Source organism: Colius striatus, chromosome 4 (genome assembly GCF_028858725.1).
Source record: "Colius striatus isolate bColStr4 chromosome 4, bColStr4.1.hap1, whole genome shotgun sequence".
Taxonomy (NCBI): domain Eukaryota; kingdom Metazoa; phylum Chordata; class Aves; order Coliiformes; family Coliidae; genus Colius; species Colius striatus.
This window is the reverse complement of record NC_084762.1, coordinates 1,096,698-1,116,831: the sequence shown is the minus strand read 5'-3', so window position 1 is coordinate 1,116,831 and position 20,134 is coordinate 1,096,698. Positions and strand designations below refer to the sequence as shown.

The window sequence follows — 20,134 nt, the reverse complement described above, 5'->3', positions numbered from 1 at the left end:
CTCTACAGTGCCCTAGAGTGTGCCAGGAAGGCATACCCACAACATCCCTGTACTTTGTCACTTAGAATACTGCCCTTGTGTCTGTCCCATCAGTGAGCTTTCACTCATCAGTTATAGGAAACATTTTGTGAACTGAGTGAAGAGAAATTAGGGGTTTTTTTCCACCACACTCAGTTTTATAGATGGCTAATCATAATCTGGAATGCTAGCAGCCAGCAGTCTGGTCAATTCTGTTGGGCTTTTGTGCTGCTTTGTGTTCAGTAACTCATATTGTTTTCAAACACTAGCTTTGAAAACAAATACACAGTGTTTGCAGATGTTGTTACCATAAAAAAAACCAAACCCCAGGTAGCTGACAGATATATAGTCCTTAAAATACACTCTACAAACACCTTGGCATTTTCTGAACTTCAAGGTTTTTGTTGCCTGACACGTTTATAACCTAGAAATGAAATTAAAAGTTTTAAAAGACATGTAAATAAACCAGTGTCCCTTATTGTAACTCCAGATCATGATCCCTGCTCCTGAGTCTGTGTGTCTTTGACAGGAAACGTTTTGTCCCTCTTAGCCAAACACCTCCTCCCATAGCAAACAAACAACTTCATTTCATCTGCGTTTGCAACTAAAACACACATCTTGCCTCCGCAGCGGGTACCAGCATACAGACACCAAGGGCCCCTGCCAGTAAAGAGTTGCACTTTTTTACCTTTTAGAAAGTACTAATTCCTCTGAAGAAAACCAGAGTGGTGTCGGACGTCCTAAACTCAGCACCCTACCACCATGACACGCGGACTCACAAGACCGTCTGGAAACTCGGGCAGAGAAAAGCATGACTTACAAAGCCAGTGAAAGAAGGCAAGAAAAACAGTTGTCAGTGTAACCCGTAAGAGACAAAGTCATCGTGGGCCTCCCCAGGCTAAGGAAATCTGAACTAAAGAGAGAGAGCCTCTCAAAGCACATTCAGCATTCACATTTTTACTCCCGCCAGGTTTCTTGGACGGTAGTTTTATACCACGGTTCATCACTGGAAAACGTGGTCTGATGTGCAGGCAATAAAACACTGGCCAAAATCCCTTACAATATGGGCTCGTTGCTACACGAGAACCTTTTGTCATGTTACCGTAAAAGCCTTGAGCAAATTTTAGTCCGCTTCTGAGCAGACTCGTGGGTTATCTGAAGGAGTGCCTTCTGAGCACTGGACCACACTGTGAGGGGTTCTCCTTCCTGGGGAGGTCCTCCCAGGACCCTCCCCTTCATCCCGCAGCTGCTGCGCTCCTCCTCTGAGACACGCAGTCAGGAGGCTGCAAAGGACGTTTTGCTCTGATTCACGTGCTCCTCTGCAGGAAAGCAGTCAGTAAGGGGTTAAGCTGAGAGCACCAGGCCTCCCCAGCTGAAGGACTGATTTGATCATTCTTCAGGGACTCCCTCTTGTATGAGTCACGCTCAGACAGACTCCCCACGCAAGGAGGCCGGGATAATGCCATTCCTCCAGGGACTACAACAGCTGAGGGCTAGAGGGAGAGCTTGGGACTCTGTGGACTGCAGTGCACTCCACAGACCTAGAGAAATTATTCAGACAGAAGGGGGCGAAAAACAAAGGGCAAACAAAAAGTGTTCTCAAACTCTTTTCCCCAACCAATTAAGTATTGCAGATTAGCACGAACTAGATGAGCTCCCAGAGGCTGCCTCCCAGCTTGGGGACTGCCCCAGCGAGGACTGAAGACATGAGCTCATGTAGTCTCGCGTCTCCATTTCATAGAAAAGATCCGTTCTCTTGAGGAGTGCAAGGATTCCTCTGGTCTGTTGCTCTGTAACAGTTTGTGTTTGGCTGCTACCCACTAGGAACGTGATTAACATTTCCAATTCAAAAACAAAAGCGGTAACAGCAGCAAAAGTAACGGATGTCTCCAGCTAATCACAAAAGTTCATAACCAGCTTTCTAAGAGAAAGAGAAACTATGCTGGTGTTCCCTCTTCCGACCTACTTTCACAGACGTGCAAGGGCTGAAAGAGAAAGAAACACAGCATGCTGATTTACAAAAGTGAAGGCTGCTAACACTTCTTCATTTGACTTTAAATAGAGTGACTCTGCCCTAAGCCGAGCAGAGCGCTCTGCCACTCTGACAAGGATGCACTGAGCTGGGCTCAGGCTGTGATAGCACACCAGTGGCCACAGAAGCCCCAGGAATTGCTCAGCTCAGACCAGCAGGCAGCTCTTGCTTTCTGGGTGCCGTTCCTAGCGACACGACTGCAGCTCCTGGGGATGCTGAATGCTCTTGGATTTAAAGGCTCAGCCCCTGCAGGGCACCTCGACAAGGCAGCACTACCTTGCAACAGCCACAAAGCTACTGTCAGACTCCTAAAACCAGGCAGGACAGTTTCAAATCAAATCCTTCAGTACTTCATGCCCTTGATTACTCTTCAATGATAGCAGCTCACTGACTGACTCCGTGCCAGAGTGCAGAGGAATCTCTGGCGGTGCTTTCAAAGAGATGCTCCTGCACTGGTCCATCTGCCAACCCATGCACAAAGGAGTTCATCCCAGGAGTTTTTTAGGGTGACAGACAAAGCCTTTTGATCATTTTCTGCCTCCCCAGCACACACGGTCTGCAGCACGGTCTACCCCTTAAAAATGGCGCTGATACAAGTTTTCCCTCTGTTGACTGTCTTTGCACAGCCTCTGATTCCTTGTGCTCAAGGGAGGTGTCTGTCTGGTTAAGAGGCACAGGGCTGGCCCTGTTTTTTGTGATTTAAGGTTACAGAGTGAACATCTTGCTTTTGGTGTACCGATTACTAGGGGTGTGTCCCAACGCAGACTGTGGTACTCGCTGCTGGGTGAGTGGCATCAGCATCCTAGTCCTCTGGGGCAGGACACTTCAAAATGTATCCAACTCAGTAAAGGGAGAGTACAGAAAATAAGTGTGAAGGAAAGCACCCTCTAACGTGGTTTCCTTTCTCCAGTGAGGACTTTACCCCCGACACGTCACACCAACTCACTTCTGCGCAGCAAAGGAAGTTTGACACAGTGACACTCTTCCCTCCCCTCACACTATGTAAAGAACAGAGTTTTGGGTTTTTTTTATTGCAATAGTACTTTTTTTCCTTTTTTAAACCCCCTTAGGATGCTGACCTGAGGGCCACAGCCCAGCCCCGTGCGCTGCAGAGTGTGGGAGCCACTGGGACCAAGCTCTTTGTGCTCACCAAGGACCTGGGGCATCACCTCCACCTCACAAGCACTTTCGGTGACTGAACCCTCCTCCCCAGCCCAGGACCCTGCTGGGGAACTCCAGAGAAGCCTTTGCTTCCCCCCTGAGCTCACTGACCCAAAGACTGGGCTGCCTTTGCCTGTGCCCCCGTGCCGGCAGCGGTGGAGTGGCGTGGGCAGGGAGGGTTAAAGCTCACCCGCTGCAGCAGCCAGCCCTCGGCCTGGGGAGCGCCCAGCACTGTTTAAAGTTCAGGGGGGGGTTTCAGCCGGCAGCTGAGGAATCCGCGGCTTGTGCCAGCGCCACGGAAACCCTTTCCAAAACAAGGCTCAAAACTACCCTTAACGATCTCGTTTCAGAGCCTGACTTTGACTCACAGCCGTGCTCCCGCTGCCTTTTCCACGGGGGTATCTGCACGTGTTACCTGGTGACCCAGCGCTCCCGCAGACACCTCCTGCCCAGCCCAGCTCCCCGCCGTGCTGCTTGTCTCCTAAGCCCGCCCAGGACCCTTGCCCAAGGAGGACCCGATGCGCTGCAGGAGCAGTGCAAGGTGAGGGGACAGGGGTGTTCTGTCCTCCCCCAGTCCTCAAGGTAAACCAGAAACCTCCTCAGACCGCGGTCTGTAAATGCCACTGGGCTCGGCAGCCACCAGAGGACATAAAGGTGTACACACACACCACGGCAGCACCGCACTCTCCTCTGCACCTCACAGAAAGGCTTAACAAGATGTCCCATCTTGCAGGCTTTTTGGGGATGTGCCACCAGAGCCCTCAAACACATTTCACAGGTCCTACCTAGAACAACTAAGGTTTGCTACGGAAACAAACACCAAGCGCTGACTTTCAATGCTGCTCTTGTGTACCTGCCACTACACCTGCCCTGGTGTGGATCCTCCACAGCAGGCAGGGCTCACACCACGTTCACATCCCCACCCAGCGACATGGAAAACATATTACATGCAGAAAAAAATGTCATTACTGAATCTATGCTTTCATCACTTGGCAGAGACTGTACAACAGGGGAAAAAAAGGCAGACTGGAGTCTAGACTGTAAAGACGTACCTGGTGCTTTCTCCACAAAGATGACTTTGGAGTCCTGCAGAAAGTTATGGCCAGTCAGTACCATTTTTTTCCCTCCAATAACAGGAAAGCTGTCAGTGCTTTGCTTCTCCACCAGAGGCAGTTCTTGGGCAGATCTCTGAGCTGGGGAGTTAGAAAGAAGATCAATTAAAAACCAAAAATGTAAGCAGAAACACACACACAAAGAAGTAAATATTGCATTCCTACGTCACTTAACCCTTACCCACATAAGCTGAGTTTGAGATAGAAACAAAGGAAGATCAGAAGGCTTGCAGGAAACATGGTTGGTTTTTAAGCACCTTGATCGTGAACAGTAGGTTTATCAAACACAGAAGTACAAATTCCAAAGGCTCACAAATTGGTTTACAACTCAGCTGTAACTATACCAAAAAGTACTTTTTCGTTGGAATTTGTTTGTTTCAAATCATTTTCTCTCCTGTGATCTCTAACTCCTCTGCTCCGTGTTTACAAGGCACACATGACTAGATGACCACTCACATCCAAAACCTGTTTCAGTCACTATGCTCTCCATCACCAGTTCTGAAAGCTGTCCTGCAGCAAGCAGCAGCCCTAGGCCTCGTGATTCAGCAGCAGCTCAGTTTAGAGAGCATATTTCCACCTGAACCCGAGTGCATATGTGGATCCATGCAAATGGAACCCGGTATACTCATGGCACATATTTGTTCCCCCCGAACTGGGACACGGAGCGAGCGTGGCTGAGCTTCAAGGGATGACGTGACATTTTATCCAGATTACACAGTTCCTCCTGGCGTTACATGCACTGAGAGATGCACGAAGTTTTTGGCACAGCTTAGCCCACATTCTGCACTAGAAATAACACTGGCACTTACTTTTTCTCCTGTTTTCTGCTCCTTTCAGGAGGCACGTTCCAAAACTTTTGCCCATTGCGCAACCCTCCAAGCTGCAGGTCACCAACACAAATCCAAAGGGCTTCATATTTAGCGGCTTCCTGAGCTTGTCACCTTTGCACAGACCAGCTCAGAATGTACTCAAATTGTGCCTTACCCTGCTATATAGGAACTGAAAAGCTCTCATCAGCTTCAACAGGAGCAGGATGAAACTATGACTCCTCATATTCTTCTGCTTTGCCTGTTAGCCTAGAACTTGTCCTCAAATAAGAAACAAAGGGGAAACTACTCATCTCTCACATGTCCTGGACTGAAGACAGGGCTTTTTATGCCAGTCTGGCTGTTACAGGTAAGGAGGCTCTGCTACTCTGCAAAAATAACATGGGTTTATCCTAATGGAACTCCCTTCCCACTGCCAATGCTTATTTCTTATTTCAGTGAATGACAGTGAAAGAGAGAAGCTCTCACTAACAACACTACTCCTTCCTACAGCTTCTGCCTTTCCTAGTACCCTGGTTGAAAGGATGGAACACTGTGACTGGTCTCAAAGTCTGTCACCACTGCCTCTGCTTTTGTAAGAAGAATGCAGGGATGCTCTCTCCTGCAGCCTCTCTATTAACAATCCCAAGAAACCAAATGCTGACATGCTCCAGGGCGTGGGGGACTCCAGCCTAGCAATGACATAGAGACAAGCTGGAGCAGCATGACCCTCTAGCAAGCACAGAGCTAGGGATATCCAAGCCTTCCTCCACATCTCATCCATTCTGCACCCCACAGCTCACTCCTCACATACCCTCTCAGATATTAAGTTACTCCCTACCCTGTTGGCATCAAAAAGATTCACATTGTGGAATCCAACAAAACCTTAAAATCCTGTTTCAGACCATCCAGCTGTCCAAGCTAGCACTGGGAGTTAGACTGGAATGCGATTTCCACCACTCAGGCTGGAGGGTTAAAGCTACACGGAGCGAACAGGTTTTGGTTTGCATGGGGGGGCTGTCAAGGCATACAGAGCAAGAACAATACAGTTGTCTTTGCAGGGTGTCCCAGCGTCTCTGATAAAACACAGGCCGCTCTATCAAAAAGACCCCAGAGCGGAAACCTGGTTTCTGGAGGTTCTCTGAAGCCGCAGGCAGCGTGTCAGCTCTAGTCTATTGCTAGCTCCTCATCAAAGGGGTTGGGGTTTGTTTGCTGGTTTTTCCTGTATGATAGGGAGACAGAGACTTAGTAAGACAAGATAGCTGTTCTCCAAAACTCCCACAGCAATTACCTGTAGGAAAGGGTGTCACTAAAAGGAAAAACCAAAAAGCCTTTTCACTCCCAGGTCTGCTATTAGCTGAAGTGCACTTTAAGGGTGTTCTTTCTTGCAGAAATCCATGTGCAAAGCTACACTTTTTTTTCCCTAAGACACAAGTATTTCATCTTCAATATAAACCAGGTGTTGTTGGAAAGCAGATTCATTCCCTGACTAGACAGGCAAAGCAAAACCAACGTATATTGTGTGGGTGGACAAAGATCACGTGCAAGGGGCACAATACCCAGCAAGAGAAGGGTGTTTGCTCCTACTTACAGCACTCAATGGGGTTGGAGGCTACTTGCAAGGAGAGGGTCCTGCCGTTGGCCTGGGGGATGTGAACCCTGAAGACCAGGCGCACGCGCGTGTTCTTCCGACCAATGTCCGTCTCTCCCTTGCGCAGCTCGATGTCGGAGTTCCGCAGCTTTAATATCCCAGCACAGTCGATGCTGACCAAAAGGAAACAGAGCAATTCATTTCCAGCCCACTTCAGGAAGACATGAGCATGCCATATTTTCCCTCTGTCCTTTACCTCCCCCTTAAAAACCTGAGTCAGACCCACTGACCAGGCTGAACGCGGCAGCCTTTGCTAAGCCTTGGATTTGCATCCACAAGTAGCTAAGTTGGGGCTATGTGCAGTAACAGACAGTAGCTGCTGCTGAGCATGCATATTTAGAATATTACTTCAGTTCCCAGAGGAAGAAAATCCAAATGATCCTTCCTCCCCAACACATCCTGGAAGGATGGTGCTCACAGATTAACCAAAGCCCAAACAAACAGCGAGGCTGAAGGGATGAGAGGGCAGTGCACAGTGATACCAACTTAGAACACAGGGTTACTCCTGGTTTCACTTGGAGACAAATCTGACGTGATTTTTATGCTAGGGCAAAGTCCTGAAATGCTTATTAATGAGCACAGCTGTCCCTGTGGGTCAGTTCTACTGTCAATGTGTTTGTATCTGAATGAGTTGGAAATAAGTCCAAGATGCGTGTTGAGCTGAGGCTCTGCATGAAAAAAACACTAAACTCAAGAGTCCTCTCTCCACATGAGGGAAAAATGTGCTTTTCATCAGGTAGAACTACTATTTCTGACCTCTCCTTTTTTTATCTTGGATATTCTCCTGGATGAGTTTACAAATCAGGATTTTTGTCAAAGCAAATTTCAAGAGGAAATCCCCAGAACAAAAGATATATAAACAAATGCACTCAAAAACCACTGCAAAAATACCTCTGCTTTGGCCACGACTACAAAGCCTACACAGCAAATTCTTCTGGGTGCTGGTCTCTGGCACGCATTTGCTTACACTGAATATGCATAGCTTAATTTTATTTTGCATTCAAAGGGTTTAATTCCTCCTCCAGACCTTTGAAGCTCTGTTCTGAAGTAAACTGCAAAGGAGAACTATGCCAGCACAGTTTTGATGTGCATTTTTTCTACAGTATGGATTTCAGAGTAACAAAAAGGCCCTTGCTGATATGATCAAAGCAACTAATGAAAGTATTAAAGCTTCCCAACAACGCATGGTAGCAGGTGATGCCGTAAGAATCACCAAATATTTGTACCCATGTCAAAATTCTAAACAAAGATCCTTAAGATACAGAAGAAACAGCGTGCTTCTCATTATTGTCTCTCCTATGGCAACACTTGGAAAACAAATAACAAGACACAAATGACAGTTCAGAGCCAACAAAGTTCACGGGAGAAAAAGCAAAATGAAAAATCTGAAGCCAACAGGAGTAGCTAAATGGAGGAAAGTTTAAACGTGCAGATGAGCTTCAGCTGTCATTGAATCAAGGCCTGAACACACAAAGCATGTGTGAGAGAAGCACTTGGCTCCGAATTTCAGTCCATTGTTAGTGCTGCATGAGGTCTTAGACTACTGATGTGTAAGGCTTATATATGCCAAAGCATTGTCTGCAGCTCTTGAGAGAGCTCTACTACAGTCTGGCACGCACATCACGAAAATATTCGGCTTGCCTCCCAGGCTGTGTAACTACCTTTCTTCTAGGGAGAAAGATGATTGAAACAGTAATTATGTTCCTCAATGGCCAAAAATGTGATTGGAACTGGATAAATGAAGGGCCAAACAAATACTGCATTGGTGACATTTCAGTGACCTCAGTGGGGTTGTGCCAGCTTACACCAACAGCCTGAGCGGCTGGTAGCTCTGCAGGTCTGCCATGACCTGTAGCACAACACACTGGCTGAGCTCCTCAGATCTTCAGTGAGCACCCCAAGCCCAGCTGGCAGAGCAGCTGAGCACATCCTAGCTCTGAAAGTTACACAAGGCACGTTGGGGCAGGCTCTACATGACACTGCAAACCAGCTTCTAACAACCAGGACATGTGGAAAGACTTCAGGTGCCTGCTACCATTTTTATTCACTAAGGTGCAGAAAACTGTATGAATAACAAGGAGTGACACTGTGATTTCAAAAGCCTCCCCAGGATTTTCCCATAGTATTTGGTTGGGTGGGGTCAAGATTTCTTGCTTGCTTTCTGTCTCTATACCTACTTGTCTTTCTGTCTCCTTACACACACACACAAAGGTGCATGCATCTCTATATAAGTATGAACATATTTGCATTGCTACACACACCGAGGGCTGTACAGGCATGGAAGCACACACAAATCCTTCCCAAGGAGGACACCTCAGCTAAGGGCTATGATCATTTGAACAAGGGAGGCAGAGAGGAAAGGATTAAATAATGTGGAGGGTCTCGTGTATGTCACACACACACATAGAGAGATACTCAAACCTTTATACACAACCCTGCAGTAAAGTTTACCTGTGTGTACTGGACCTACGGAGCACTTAATTATCTCTCAGACCCCTACTAATTCAGAGATCCTAAGACATCTGTGTCTGCTTTTCTGCACAGGACTAAACACAGTTTAGTAACTCCAGGCTGTAAGATGTATCACCTTTACTCTTAGCTCCAGAAGCTTTGCTCCTAAACAAACACCATGAAAAATGCCAATTTTTATTACATAAGAAACAGGACTGGGTTTATTCATCTCAAAAAACTAGTAAGGTACTTGGAAGTGCTCTCTAAGAGTTTCCTTTGACATCCAAAGATAAATCTTAATAAGCCCTGTTCCTTGTGCTAGTGCGTATAGGAGCAAGAGGTGTCATATTTAGAAACTAAATGCAGGAGCTGAGGTAGGAGATATTTACAGCTTGGTAACTGAGATACTTATTTTAAATGGCAAATAAGCACATTGGCTGAAACTCTAGAATGAAAGCAATCAGTTGTCATAAATATTTGTGAAGTTCATTTTGTAGTTAAGCTGATTAGGGGCAATTCGTCCCAGCAAAGCTGTGAGAATCTACTAGTGCAGATAGAACTTTAAAAACAATAATGAAAAAGCCAGGGAAACTGTGTAAAAAAAACACCCCAAGCCCAGCTCAGAGGAAATCAAACGAGGCGCCCAAGATGAAGCTGCTAGGAGTCACAGCCAGCGCCCAGGGCTTACATTGCTCTCATGTTGTTCTCCGGGAGAAGCGGAATTTCCAGGACTTTGGTGTTGGAAAGGATTGTTTCGTGGCTGGTGGTGGACACGGTCTTGCCGGTGATGCGGTGAACCTGGTAGAAGGCGTGAGGCCGCAGCAGGCGGTCATCTGCAGTCCCGATGAACAGCTGGAGCGTGAGCGGCTCGCTTTCCAAGTAACCGTGGAGCTGGCAGGGGAACAGAAAACGCCCACTGAGCACCATGCACATAAACTGCTAGGAATCAATTAAAGTTTTATAAGCGGGAGAGCCTAATTCGAGGAGAGGACTCGCGACAGGTGCTGTGTGTTAAGCTCCCCACCTTCCATTTTTGCTGTAATGTAATATTGGTACAATAAAAAGGTGCGCTCAGAAAATGCCTCATTATCCTACAGGACCCGAGGCACTGTAGACAGGGTGAGCTTTGGAGCGCTCCTGCTACGTCCACAGAAAGCTTTGCATAACTTCTGCCGTGGCGCTCGGCACAAAACCACAATGAAGCCCAAGTTCCCTCCCACACCGAGGGAGGCAAAACCGACACGTCTGCAAGCGGAAAGGACGCAGCTCATCCATGCCCAAGCTGCCCGGGCCGTCCCGCCCGCAGCAGCACGTTGATGCTCGTGACACATCCCCTCATTAACTGATTTTTACGCTGTTAAATACCTCCTGTGCCGGCGTGGAGGCAGATCACATATACACAACCAGCAGCTTGCCATGTGTGTCAAATTCTTGTTATAATCGCACAAAAATCTCATTGAAGCCACTGCGCCTGACTTGAACCTCATCCACGTTACAGTCACCGCTCTGATGACAACAAGAGTTATTTCTGCTACAGGCTGGTGATGGAGCAGGAGTGGAGCCTGACCTCATCCCCACCATCTCCTGAAGAAGCTACTCGGGGCTCACGCTGGTGTGAAAGAGGCCACGGGTCTCCGCTCAGAGCTGCTGCTCCATGCCGGGAAAGCGGTCTCACAAAAACAGCTGTCTCACAGTAGTTAGCTGTGGAACTCTGTCCCAGGGGAAGGGAGGATGCAGCAGCTCTAGGAGAGAGAACCATGGCCAAGGAGGGCTGTCACGGGAATCAAGCCATTGCAGAGCAAACCTGCTTGATTTGTTGTAGGCTTTGTTTCCTCTGTGAATGGTTCAGGTGGGTTTGGGCACCAACTATCCACCATCACTAAATCTGATAGATCAAAACTAGACCACTGATGGGGAGCATCATTCTTAATTTACCGTACATGCAAGCTCAAAGTTAAATAAAGCCAAAAGCAAGTGGTGAAACCCGTATCAAATGTTGTTGATATCTGTGTTTTGCTGGCTTTTACTCTCCTTAAATCTTAAAAAGTAATTTGTGGCTTCATAAGAACGTAACACCTATCTCTCCAGGGTATTTAACCATCTAACAGCAGGAATGCTATTAAGAACAAAGATCCTGAGTCACTCTGCATAATTCTGGTGAGTGCAAACACAGGCATGAAGCCTTCCCCCTGCTAGCAAACAAACTGAAGCCTTCTCCCGCCATCAAACACACTGATGGCAGCAGGGCTGCTTAATGGCAGTGGGTCAGGTACCACAGAGACCATAGTATGGCCAAGGAAGGACATTGTGCTTAGACCCATCTTCCACCACTAACTGGGCATACTGCACATTTTCCACCCCACATTTTGGTCAGAAGAGACAAGAATAAAATGGAAGTGCTTTAATTAGTTTGATTTGGTGTAGCAAGTTTTCACATCCTTGCCAAAAGCACTCAGATGCTGGGAAGACACAGGGACAGGAGGAGGAGGCAGCTCAGAGACAGGGGGCTGTGAGGCAACGGGGGAAGGAGGTTCCATATCAGCACTGTCAAATTGAAAACCTGCACTACTGGTAAAATTACAGAGAGCAGAGCCAAGCCCTGCACGTTGCCTTTAGCAGCTTGCCATGGGCTGCACCTCTTGGTTCAGCCTTGCATGGAACACCCACCTCTGACCCCCTTTGGCACCAACATCAGTGCTATGCTGCAAAGAGGGCTTTTTGGCTTTCACTCCCTGGGCAGACACACAGCCCAAGCTGCAAAGCCACTGTCCTGCCCATGGATGCCCGTCCCTGTGCCTCGCCCAGCCAGCCCAGGTGACAGGAACGCAAGGCAGCACAGGGGATTTTTGACAGAGAGCAGCACCACATAGGTTCGCAGGGGGAAAAAGTAAGATGGTGACACACCAGCCAACTAAATTGCTATGCATTACCAGCAGTCACTTCTCCAGCTCGTCACGGATGGTGCTTTTTATGGAGAGTGTAAAATTAAAACAAACACATATTGAATTACAAGGCCGTTGAAAGAGTAAAAATAGACTAGCGAGTAACTCAAACCTCGATTCAGCAAAAGCAGAAATCGCGCACCGAGGTACCCATATGTCTCACTGAATGCGGGCAAAGGGCTCAACAAATGTTGGTCTTGCATTGGGTTCTGCTATTTCAGGCTTTATCTTTAAATCTGAGCTCGGCTGCTGCCATATCTTGTAACCTACTGCTGAGTCTCAGCTTGTGCTTTTCCCACAGGTTTCCTACCGGGAGGCAGTCGAACACCCAAAGCCCTCGGCTTTGCACATCTGCCCTCCCCCAGGAAGTGTTCACATGCTGGAAAACAAACAATAATATCTCAGATGCATGTTTTGCCTTGTTTTTTCAGGTCTGTGGTCTTTAAACTGATTTATGTGTTTGGTGTTTTTTCAAAGGCTCTGTCACCCAGCCATGCTGGGCTTTGCTTTGGATCTATTACCCGCAGTTACTTACTCCCGGACGACAGCTACTCCTGCACCTGCAGACAAGTAACGGCCACAGCACTAAACAAACATCGGTTTTCAAGAGCTGGGAAGTGTCAAAAACATCCAGAAAGACTAATGTAATAGCCATAGGGTTGATTTTGCTGCCCCCAAAACAGGCAAAATCCACACTCGTGTCACCGTAAGTCTTACATCACATCCTGCAGCAGGAGGCATCTGATCTCCCATATGTATTTCCCTTTCTGTTTTACCCATTGCCTCACATCATTTACTTTTGTGTTACATCACAGAACGGAGCATGCCAACAGAAGCAATAAAAGAAAACGACGCCAGGATTAACAATGAAAGGGGCACACACTGTGGATGGCTAATTTTAGATCACGCGCACAGCGCAGGACTTCTGCGCCAGACAGCGCTGAGCTTGGGGAGACTTCAGCGTGCTGCAGGTGTCTGCAGAACAGGCAAGATCTCGCTTCCTCCCAGTCGGGCACAGCGAGAACATTCGGTGGTTCCCTCAACATCCAGGAGAGCAGCGTCACTGTCACGCCGCTCAGCACGAGGGCAGCGGTGGCACTGAGGGCAGAGCTGCGGCAGTCTCAGCTGGGAGATTTCTCAGCGGGCACAGGGAGGATGGAACGAGACAGGTATCAAATGGGACGGGGGAAACAGGGGACCAAGTGTTTTTCTTGGTGAGGAAAGACCCCGCGCATATTTTCCACGCGTGCTCTGGAATACTGTACGGGGTGCTATAACTCTGTTTCCTGGCGTGCCACACGGGATGCGTGCGTCACACACGCTATTTTTATCCTTTTCTCTATGTAACACAGTCCGAAGCTCTTCTCTTAATAACTCAGTGGCTGAGTATGAGTGACAAAGGCTGCTCTCAGCTACACGTCCGTACTAAAGGATGTGCCTTTCCTACCAAGCACGCTTTGCTTGGCGAGACATAGACCCAAGGGGAAGGAGCTGTACTTTCCCCTGCCATGAAGGTGTAGAAGGAGCTAGCTGTAAATAAGGACTGGGTGTCCAATGTTTTTGAATGAGTCTTCCTTCATAGATAAAGGTGAGAACTTAGCAGTTGCCTGGTTTAGTACCAAGGAAAGATGCAGGCAAATCTTACGTGTTCAAATGAGGTCTCTGTGGTCAATGTTTTCAGTGCTGACTGACCACTGGCTACTCTGCTCTTTCCCTTTTTGAGTAACACTTACAAATATTTGAACTGGTCTCAAACGGCATTGGCACTTATATTGTCTGAAGCCGCCAAGATCAAAATCAGACTTAATTGCAGGCCTGTTTTACACTCCTCTAATTCTACCAAAAAGCGATGCAGTCACTGGTAATTAACACCAGAACAGGACTGATCACAGTTCAGCTCTTTGTCACCTTTCACAATTTTACGCAAGAGCGAGGGAACGGCTGGCCCTGCCGCACCGAGCCTTCCCCGGGATTCCTGCACCTCTCTGTCAGCGCTTTCTCAAGTCCTCTCCCACCGCTGTATCGGGATGCTCAGAGGCAGATCGCTGCTCCTCTCGGTGCCGGGTGCCAAAGCAAACCCCAGCCTTTCCCCGGGTAGCCACGGGGCCTCCCCCGGTGTGACAGAACCGTGCTGCTTCGCCCCTCGCTGCCAATAGCCCGCTCCAAGGCGCCGACTGAGCCAGTCCCACAGCGATGACAGCCCGAGGTTTATCACAGAGCCAGCCTGTCTGGATTCCAACCCTGCGCCGGGCGCCTACCTATGAGACTGGCAGCAGGGATCCCACACAACTGAGAAACTGTGAGCACGAGGAGGTGAGGGGTGTTTAACATGAGTGGTGTATAACACCAGCGTTAGGAAAACAAAACAGCAAAAGCTCCCTAAACTTTGCTACTGTTACTCAATTGCGAGGAGTTGCAACTGACACATCCAATAACTCAAAGGCTGTTTCAGCACTGGTGGTAACTCTAGGGTCTGTGAGGATAACATCTATTATTTAAGCCACAATCTTCATTTTAAGAAACGTGGCTGAAGTACTATGCTCTCTTCCAAGTGCTTTTACACCTTTGGCACGTGGAAGCATCAGCTGAAATGCTCAGAAAGCCCTCTGTGCCTGGAGAGGCGCCTGGAGGCCACCAAAAGAATGGTCTGGCTGTGGTGGGACACAGCGGGCAGGTAGAGCCTCTGCACCCACTCACACCATCGGGGAAGGGAGCTACACTACACAACTGCTTTTACATGTGCATACTCTGGGACAAGACAGCAACACACCTACAGGGGTGCATTCCTCCAGGCTCTGCAAGTCAAACAACCACTGTGGCTAACTTAGGGCTTACCCCATCCCAGTGCATTCAGGGCAGAGCCCCCACCAACAACAAAGCAGGGCATGACCACAGACTTGACATTTCACCTCCTGAACCGAGCAGCTTGTGCTTGAGACTCTCCAGGCTACTAGGGGCTGCATCCCTAATGATAATGATGTGTCAAAAAACCCCCATAGGTAACACCCACATCAGCAATGCCTCTACAAATGTGTGTGTCTGTTCTCTGTACCTTTGGTACAGACAAATAAACACACTCATTTATGCCTCTGAGAGGAGTAAGTGCAATGCCTACATTTTCTTATCCCAGCCGAGTCCACAAGTGACAGCCACGCTGCTCACAGCAGGTACTGTCCTGCTCACTCACACTCCCATCATCCCACTTGCACTTGTAGCAATACCCTGAGTTACTCTGGAGAAAATCATTAGTGAGACTAAACATCCAGTCTGGGGAGAGGGGGCTTCTTTCCCTTTTTTCCCCCATCAGTGTTTTGGAATGTAATTCCAGTGCTTTCAAAAACGTCAAACGGGACAAAATCTATAAAACAGTGACACTGTTGAAGCAATTGCTGCTTGTCTCTTGAAACCAGAGCTTCAGGAACCACACCAAATCGCTTACTGCCAACTTTCTCAAGCAGGAGGGTTGGGTTTTTTTGGATACGGTTTAACTGCTCCCGATAAATGATAAAATGAAACAAATGGTCATCTTTGTAAAATGCCCCTAACAAAAATCACATCAGCAAGTGCTCAGTGTCCCGAGTTCTTAAAACCAAATCAAAGATCAAACTGTTTACACTACCAAGACAGAACACAAACATTCGGGGTATTGATTTTAGCCCTGAGCACCAAGTCTGCATAAAACCAGGATCATCACTTTGATCTTTAAGAAAAAGAGTTTACTTTTAGCTGCCACACAGAAGCACAATAAGATGTGAGCTGTTGCATCGTGGGTTTAGATGGGAAAAGCTGGTCTTGCAGGCACAGACTGTCATGTGAAGCGCAGGCAGCAAGGGCAAGGTCAGGAGGCACAGGGAACTATTCTTGTGCGCACGGCAGACATTCTGCCTGACCTTGGCCTGAGCAGTCAATGAACTGCCCTGCTGCTGCACCCCTGGGATGAAGGACCAGGACCTGCTGCCAAAGGCTTGGGGAGCCAGCAGCCTATGGCTCTGGAGAAAAAAAGACACAAAAAGACTGCCCTCCTTATTGTAAAATTCCCTCCACCTATTCCACCCATTCAGCTCTGAATTGCTTTACCATGGGAAGCCTGAAGAAGATGCACATGACTACAGCAGCTCTGCACTCAGCCTCCTCTCCCAAACCAAAGGGCTGAACACCAAGTGCCATGGGAGATGGCTCACTGACTGAACAGGACACAGAGCCACCTCAAAGGAGCGTGCTCAGGAGGGAAGCAGGGCAGCCCTGGGCTCGGGGGCACGGCGAGCCACTTGGACCCTGCGCCACAGATCCACTCCCAGCGAGGGCTGGCAGTTCCCTGCACAGCACCACAGGGTCTCACAGCACCCCTGTCCCTTCCCAGTTGCCCCCAGCTGCACATCATCCTGAGCAGGCATCTCCTCCCTCTGCCTGCAACCAGCAAGAAATCAGGGGATGTGGCTTTTCAGAGGAGGTGCAAAGCTCAGCTCCAGACCACTTGTCAGTGTGGATTCAAAACAAAGGTGCTAAACTTGGGCCACTCACGTGCTCCTGTACACTCTGTTCTCTGATGAGAGCAGAGCCAGAGAAATGAAAGAGGAGCCTCTCATTGAAAAGAGCAGGGCAGATAGACTTCAGAACTGAAAAAAAAAACAACCCAAACCCACGGAAAATTAGCTCCCTGGGAGCTGAGGTGATGCTCTGCCTGTGATAGCTTCTGCTGAACTTGATCTGACACGGTTAATCAAAAACACTGTACAATTTATCTCCTGTACCACTTAACATACACACTACTACCCTTCAGTCCTTGACTCAGAACACTGTAACAGGAATTCCTACAGCTTTTTGTGCTGTTTTCAAGATTTATTTTCCCTTTCTAAAACTAATTTTCCTTGGATTCCCTCAAATTCCATTTTAAGATCCAAATGCAGTCAGAGTTGGTCCACAAATAAAAATAAGATGGCTTGGTACTGCAAAGGGCTCAGCCTCAGCAGAGAGCAAGAGCTGGACAGGAGAAGGAGTGAAAGGAAAACAGCAGGAGTGTGTTTTATGTGGCACTTTCTAGTGCTGCCACTTGGACTTTAATTCAGCAGTGCAGCAAAAGAGCAGCTGTTCACATCATGATGAATAAAGATCTATATAAAACTTCCAGCTGCAAATACTCTGTGAGGAATTATTCATCTTAATGTAATAGAGATGCTGTACACTCAGTCACTGGCTCACAAGTCGTTTCAGTCTCTATCCAGAGAAAAACAGCCTTCGTGGCTGCTGGCTCTCAGCACAGCCATGAAATCTCCTTGTCTAAACAGCCACAAGATGCTGCTGCTCCTTATTTCTAGGAAGGATTTTCCTCCCCAAAAATACACATACCTAGAGACCAACCCAAATCACACTCTTCCTAAAACTGATCAGACTCACAAGAGGGATGCCCATCAGAAAAGCAGTTACTAACAGAATGAGTTTGTAGGTCCTGGGCGCCTTATTTACCGGGACACTGGAAAATCATTACTGCTCTTGTGTCATCTTCTACCAGGAGACTGAAGAGAGGTCCTTTCCCTAATCCTTGTTGCCTCATCAGGCTCCCCAGCCTCACTCTTAGGTGGCGGGAGGCAGTCAGTCCTCTCTGCACCACAGCTCCTCTCTAAGAGTGCACCCACGGGAGCTTCCAAAGCCTCTCTGCAGAGCAGGGCTGGGGAGAGCTGTTCCCCCGTGGAGGGACAGAGGAGGCACCCACGCCAGGAAGTCCACCGAAATGACAAAGTTTTCCTCTTTGTGAACAGCCTCACGCTTCCCGAGAGCGCGGGGGCAGTTGCTGGCCCTGGCACGGAGGACAGCCTTTCCCTTGGACAGCTTCTCCTGTGGCAGAGCCAAATGCACACTGACAACAGCAAGCGGGACTCTGGAAACTGTGGAGCAAAAATCCAGACGCAGGGGGAAATCCAAGGCACTAATATCCTCCCTGAAACTACCTGAGCCCTCAGTTTGCTCAGTTTCCACTCAAACATTTGCCCTCAGCATCCATAAAAGCTCTCAGTTTGGACACTTGTACTCATGCCCATGCAAGAGTTAAACAAAACAGTAACCACAGGAGCACGGCAACAAGAATTAATGACATCTTCTTCGGCAGATACCCCGGGCAGGCTGCTGCTTGTGAGACTGCCGTGAGCCTGCCTCTCTGCACCACACCACTGACGCACCCGGTGATGCCGAGCACGGCCCGGCCGGGATCCTCGAGCGGCGGTGCCAGCGGGCAGGCGTGATGCCCTCCCCAGTGCCCGTCCCAGCCACGGCACAGCTCCACTGCCAACAACACCCATTGGCAGCCTCTCCAAACCCGAGGCACCCCCCGCAGCCCGGCTGCTCGCTGGCACTGCAGGAACTGTGTCACTCTGAATTCCCACCCTTGCAGGGCTTGTCCTGCACATCGGGACCAACACTGGCTCACGTGGGCAACGCAGGTCCAGGTAAAATGCCCCCGTGGTTCACAGACAACCAATGAGACCGTACCAGACCACTAGAAATGGTTGCTTTCCCCCTCAATTTTAACTCCTTATCCCAGTGACATTTATTTAAACTGCTACTGAAGAGAGAAAGCTGTGGCGATGTTTAAAGGCTTTATCTCTGTAAATATTTGGAGAGCTATATACACTGAGCCATATTCATAACATGAATATTGGACTAACTGGTCTGTTGCCATGAAAATTACTATAAATACACTTCCAATGCTTAATTTCTCAGACTTGCCAAGAACTCCTTTAAAAAGACAAAAAAAAAAAACCCAAACCTTATATGAGACAGCTTGCTGTTTAATTAGCCATTGGAGTCAAAGGCCACAGAACAGAGCAGGAACTGAAAACTCACTGACAGAGGCAGACAAAGTACATCGTGCTCTAGCACGCTATAGAGCTGTGTGTCCCAAGTGGGAGCCAAGCCCTGACTGCTTTCTGTGCTCAGGGGAAGGAGGGAGCGGGAAGGGAGGCTGGCTGAAGGTCTGAAATAAACCTCCTCCCTTCTACTGCAAGTCACGTGAATACCACCAGCTTCCAAATCTCACAGTACCTCTGCCCATTTGGGTTTTTTAACATAGAGATGAACCAAAAGAAGGAAAGCATTTCAAAGCTTTCCTAAAGGCCCAGAGCAAGGATGGCATTGTGGCTGAGGGAGCAGCGAGCTGCCCATGAGGTGACTGAGTTCCCACCTCCAGCTCTGACTGACAGCTTTTGCTTCATCACAGATATGTGACTTCCTTAGGTCAGAGAAAATCTGGTCACAAGTTCTTACATATTTCCAGCCTGCTCTACGTTTAATCAATTTGTGCTTCAACCTTCACATACAATAAAAACCAGCAACCACGTCATGTGGTCAGGGAAAAGGCAGCAACTGCCCAGCCCTTGGGTTCCAAACCCCACACCCCTCACACCTTAGGGAACGAAGCGGATCATTTTAACTCCCTTGGTTCTTCAGTCAGAAAAGTGCTCTCTGCACACGTATGTTCCCCAAGACAGCCTCTGCTTCCTTTGTTTCACCTCACAAAACTGCTGTCATCACATGCACAAGATTCATAAACACGTTACTCGTGACGCCTGCCTCAGAGCAGAAAAGGGCAGCATGTTTTGTCAGGTCACTACATTTCTTGTCCTACTCTCCTTCCACAAGCCACCTTTGATCCACCTGGTCCTGCAGCTCCAGATTATGCTGCAGTTTTATCTGAGAACATGACTTCCACAGAAAGTACCTTAAAGCAGCATCAAACACGGGTAAAATATATCTTATAGTTGGGATTCAAGGCTTCAACCTCACAGACAGTCTGATTAAACTGTGAAAAATGCAGAGACATTGCATTCCACACTGAGAGCTGTTTGAGAGCAAGGGTGATGCCACTGGTTGATGTCACTCGCTTTACCAAGAAAAGGATGCCGCAGACCAGACTCTGCCCAGCAAGCATAACACGAGCAGCTCTGCCCAACAGGTCACAAGGGCTAAAC

The 20,134-nt window shown here is 48.3% G+C and overlaps 1 protein-coding gene across 3 annotated transcripts in view; it reads right to left on the bottom strand.

Moving 5' to 3' along the window:
- Positions 1-20,134, bottom strand: part of NFATC1 (nuclear factor of activated T cells 1) — a 105,282-nt gene that overhangs the window by 54,459 nt on the left and 30,689 nt on the right. For all 3 annotated transcript variants that reach the window (XM_061995611.1, XM_061995612.1, XM_061995613.1), the window contains exons 4-6: positions 9,920-10,122; positions 6,721-6,893; positions 4,264-4,404 (exon numbers count right to left, since the gene is read on the bottom strand). In XM_061995611.1, coding sequence (XP_061851595.1) covers positions 4,264-4,404; positions 6,721-6,893; positions 9,920-10,122 — 517 coding nt within the window. The remainder of the gene's footprint in view (positions 1-4,263; positions 4,405-6,720; positions 6,894-9,919; positions 10,123-20,134) is intronic.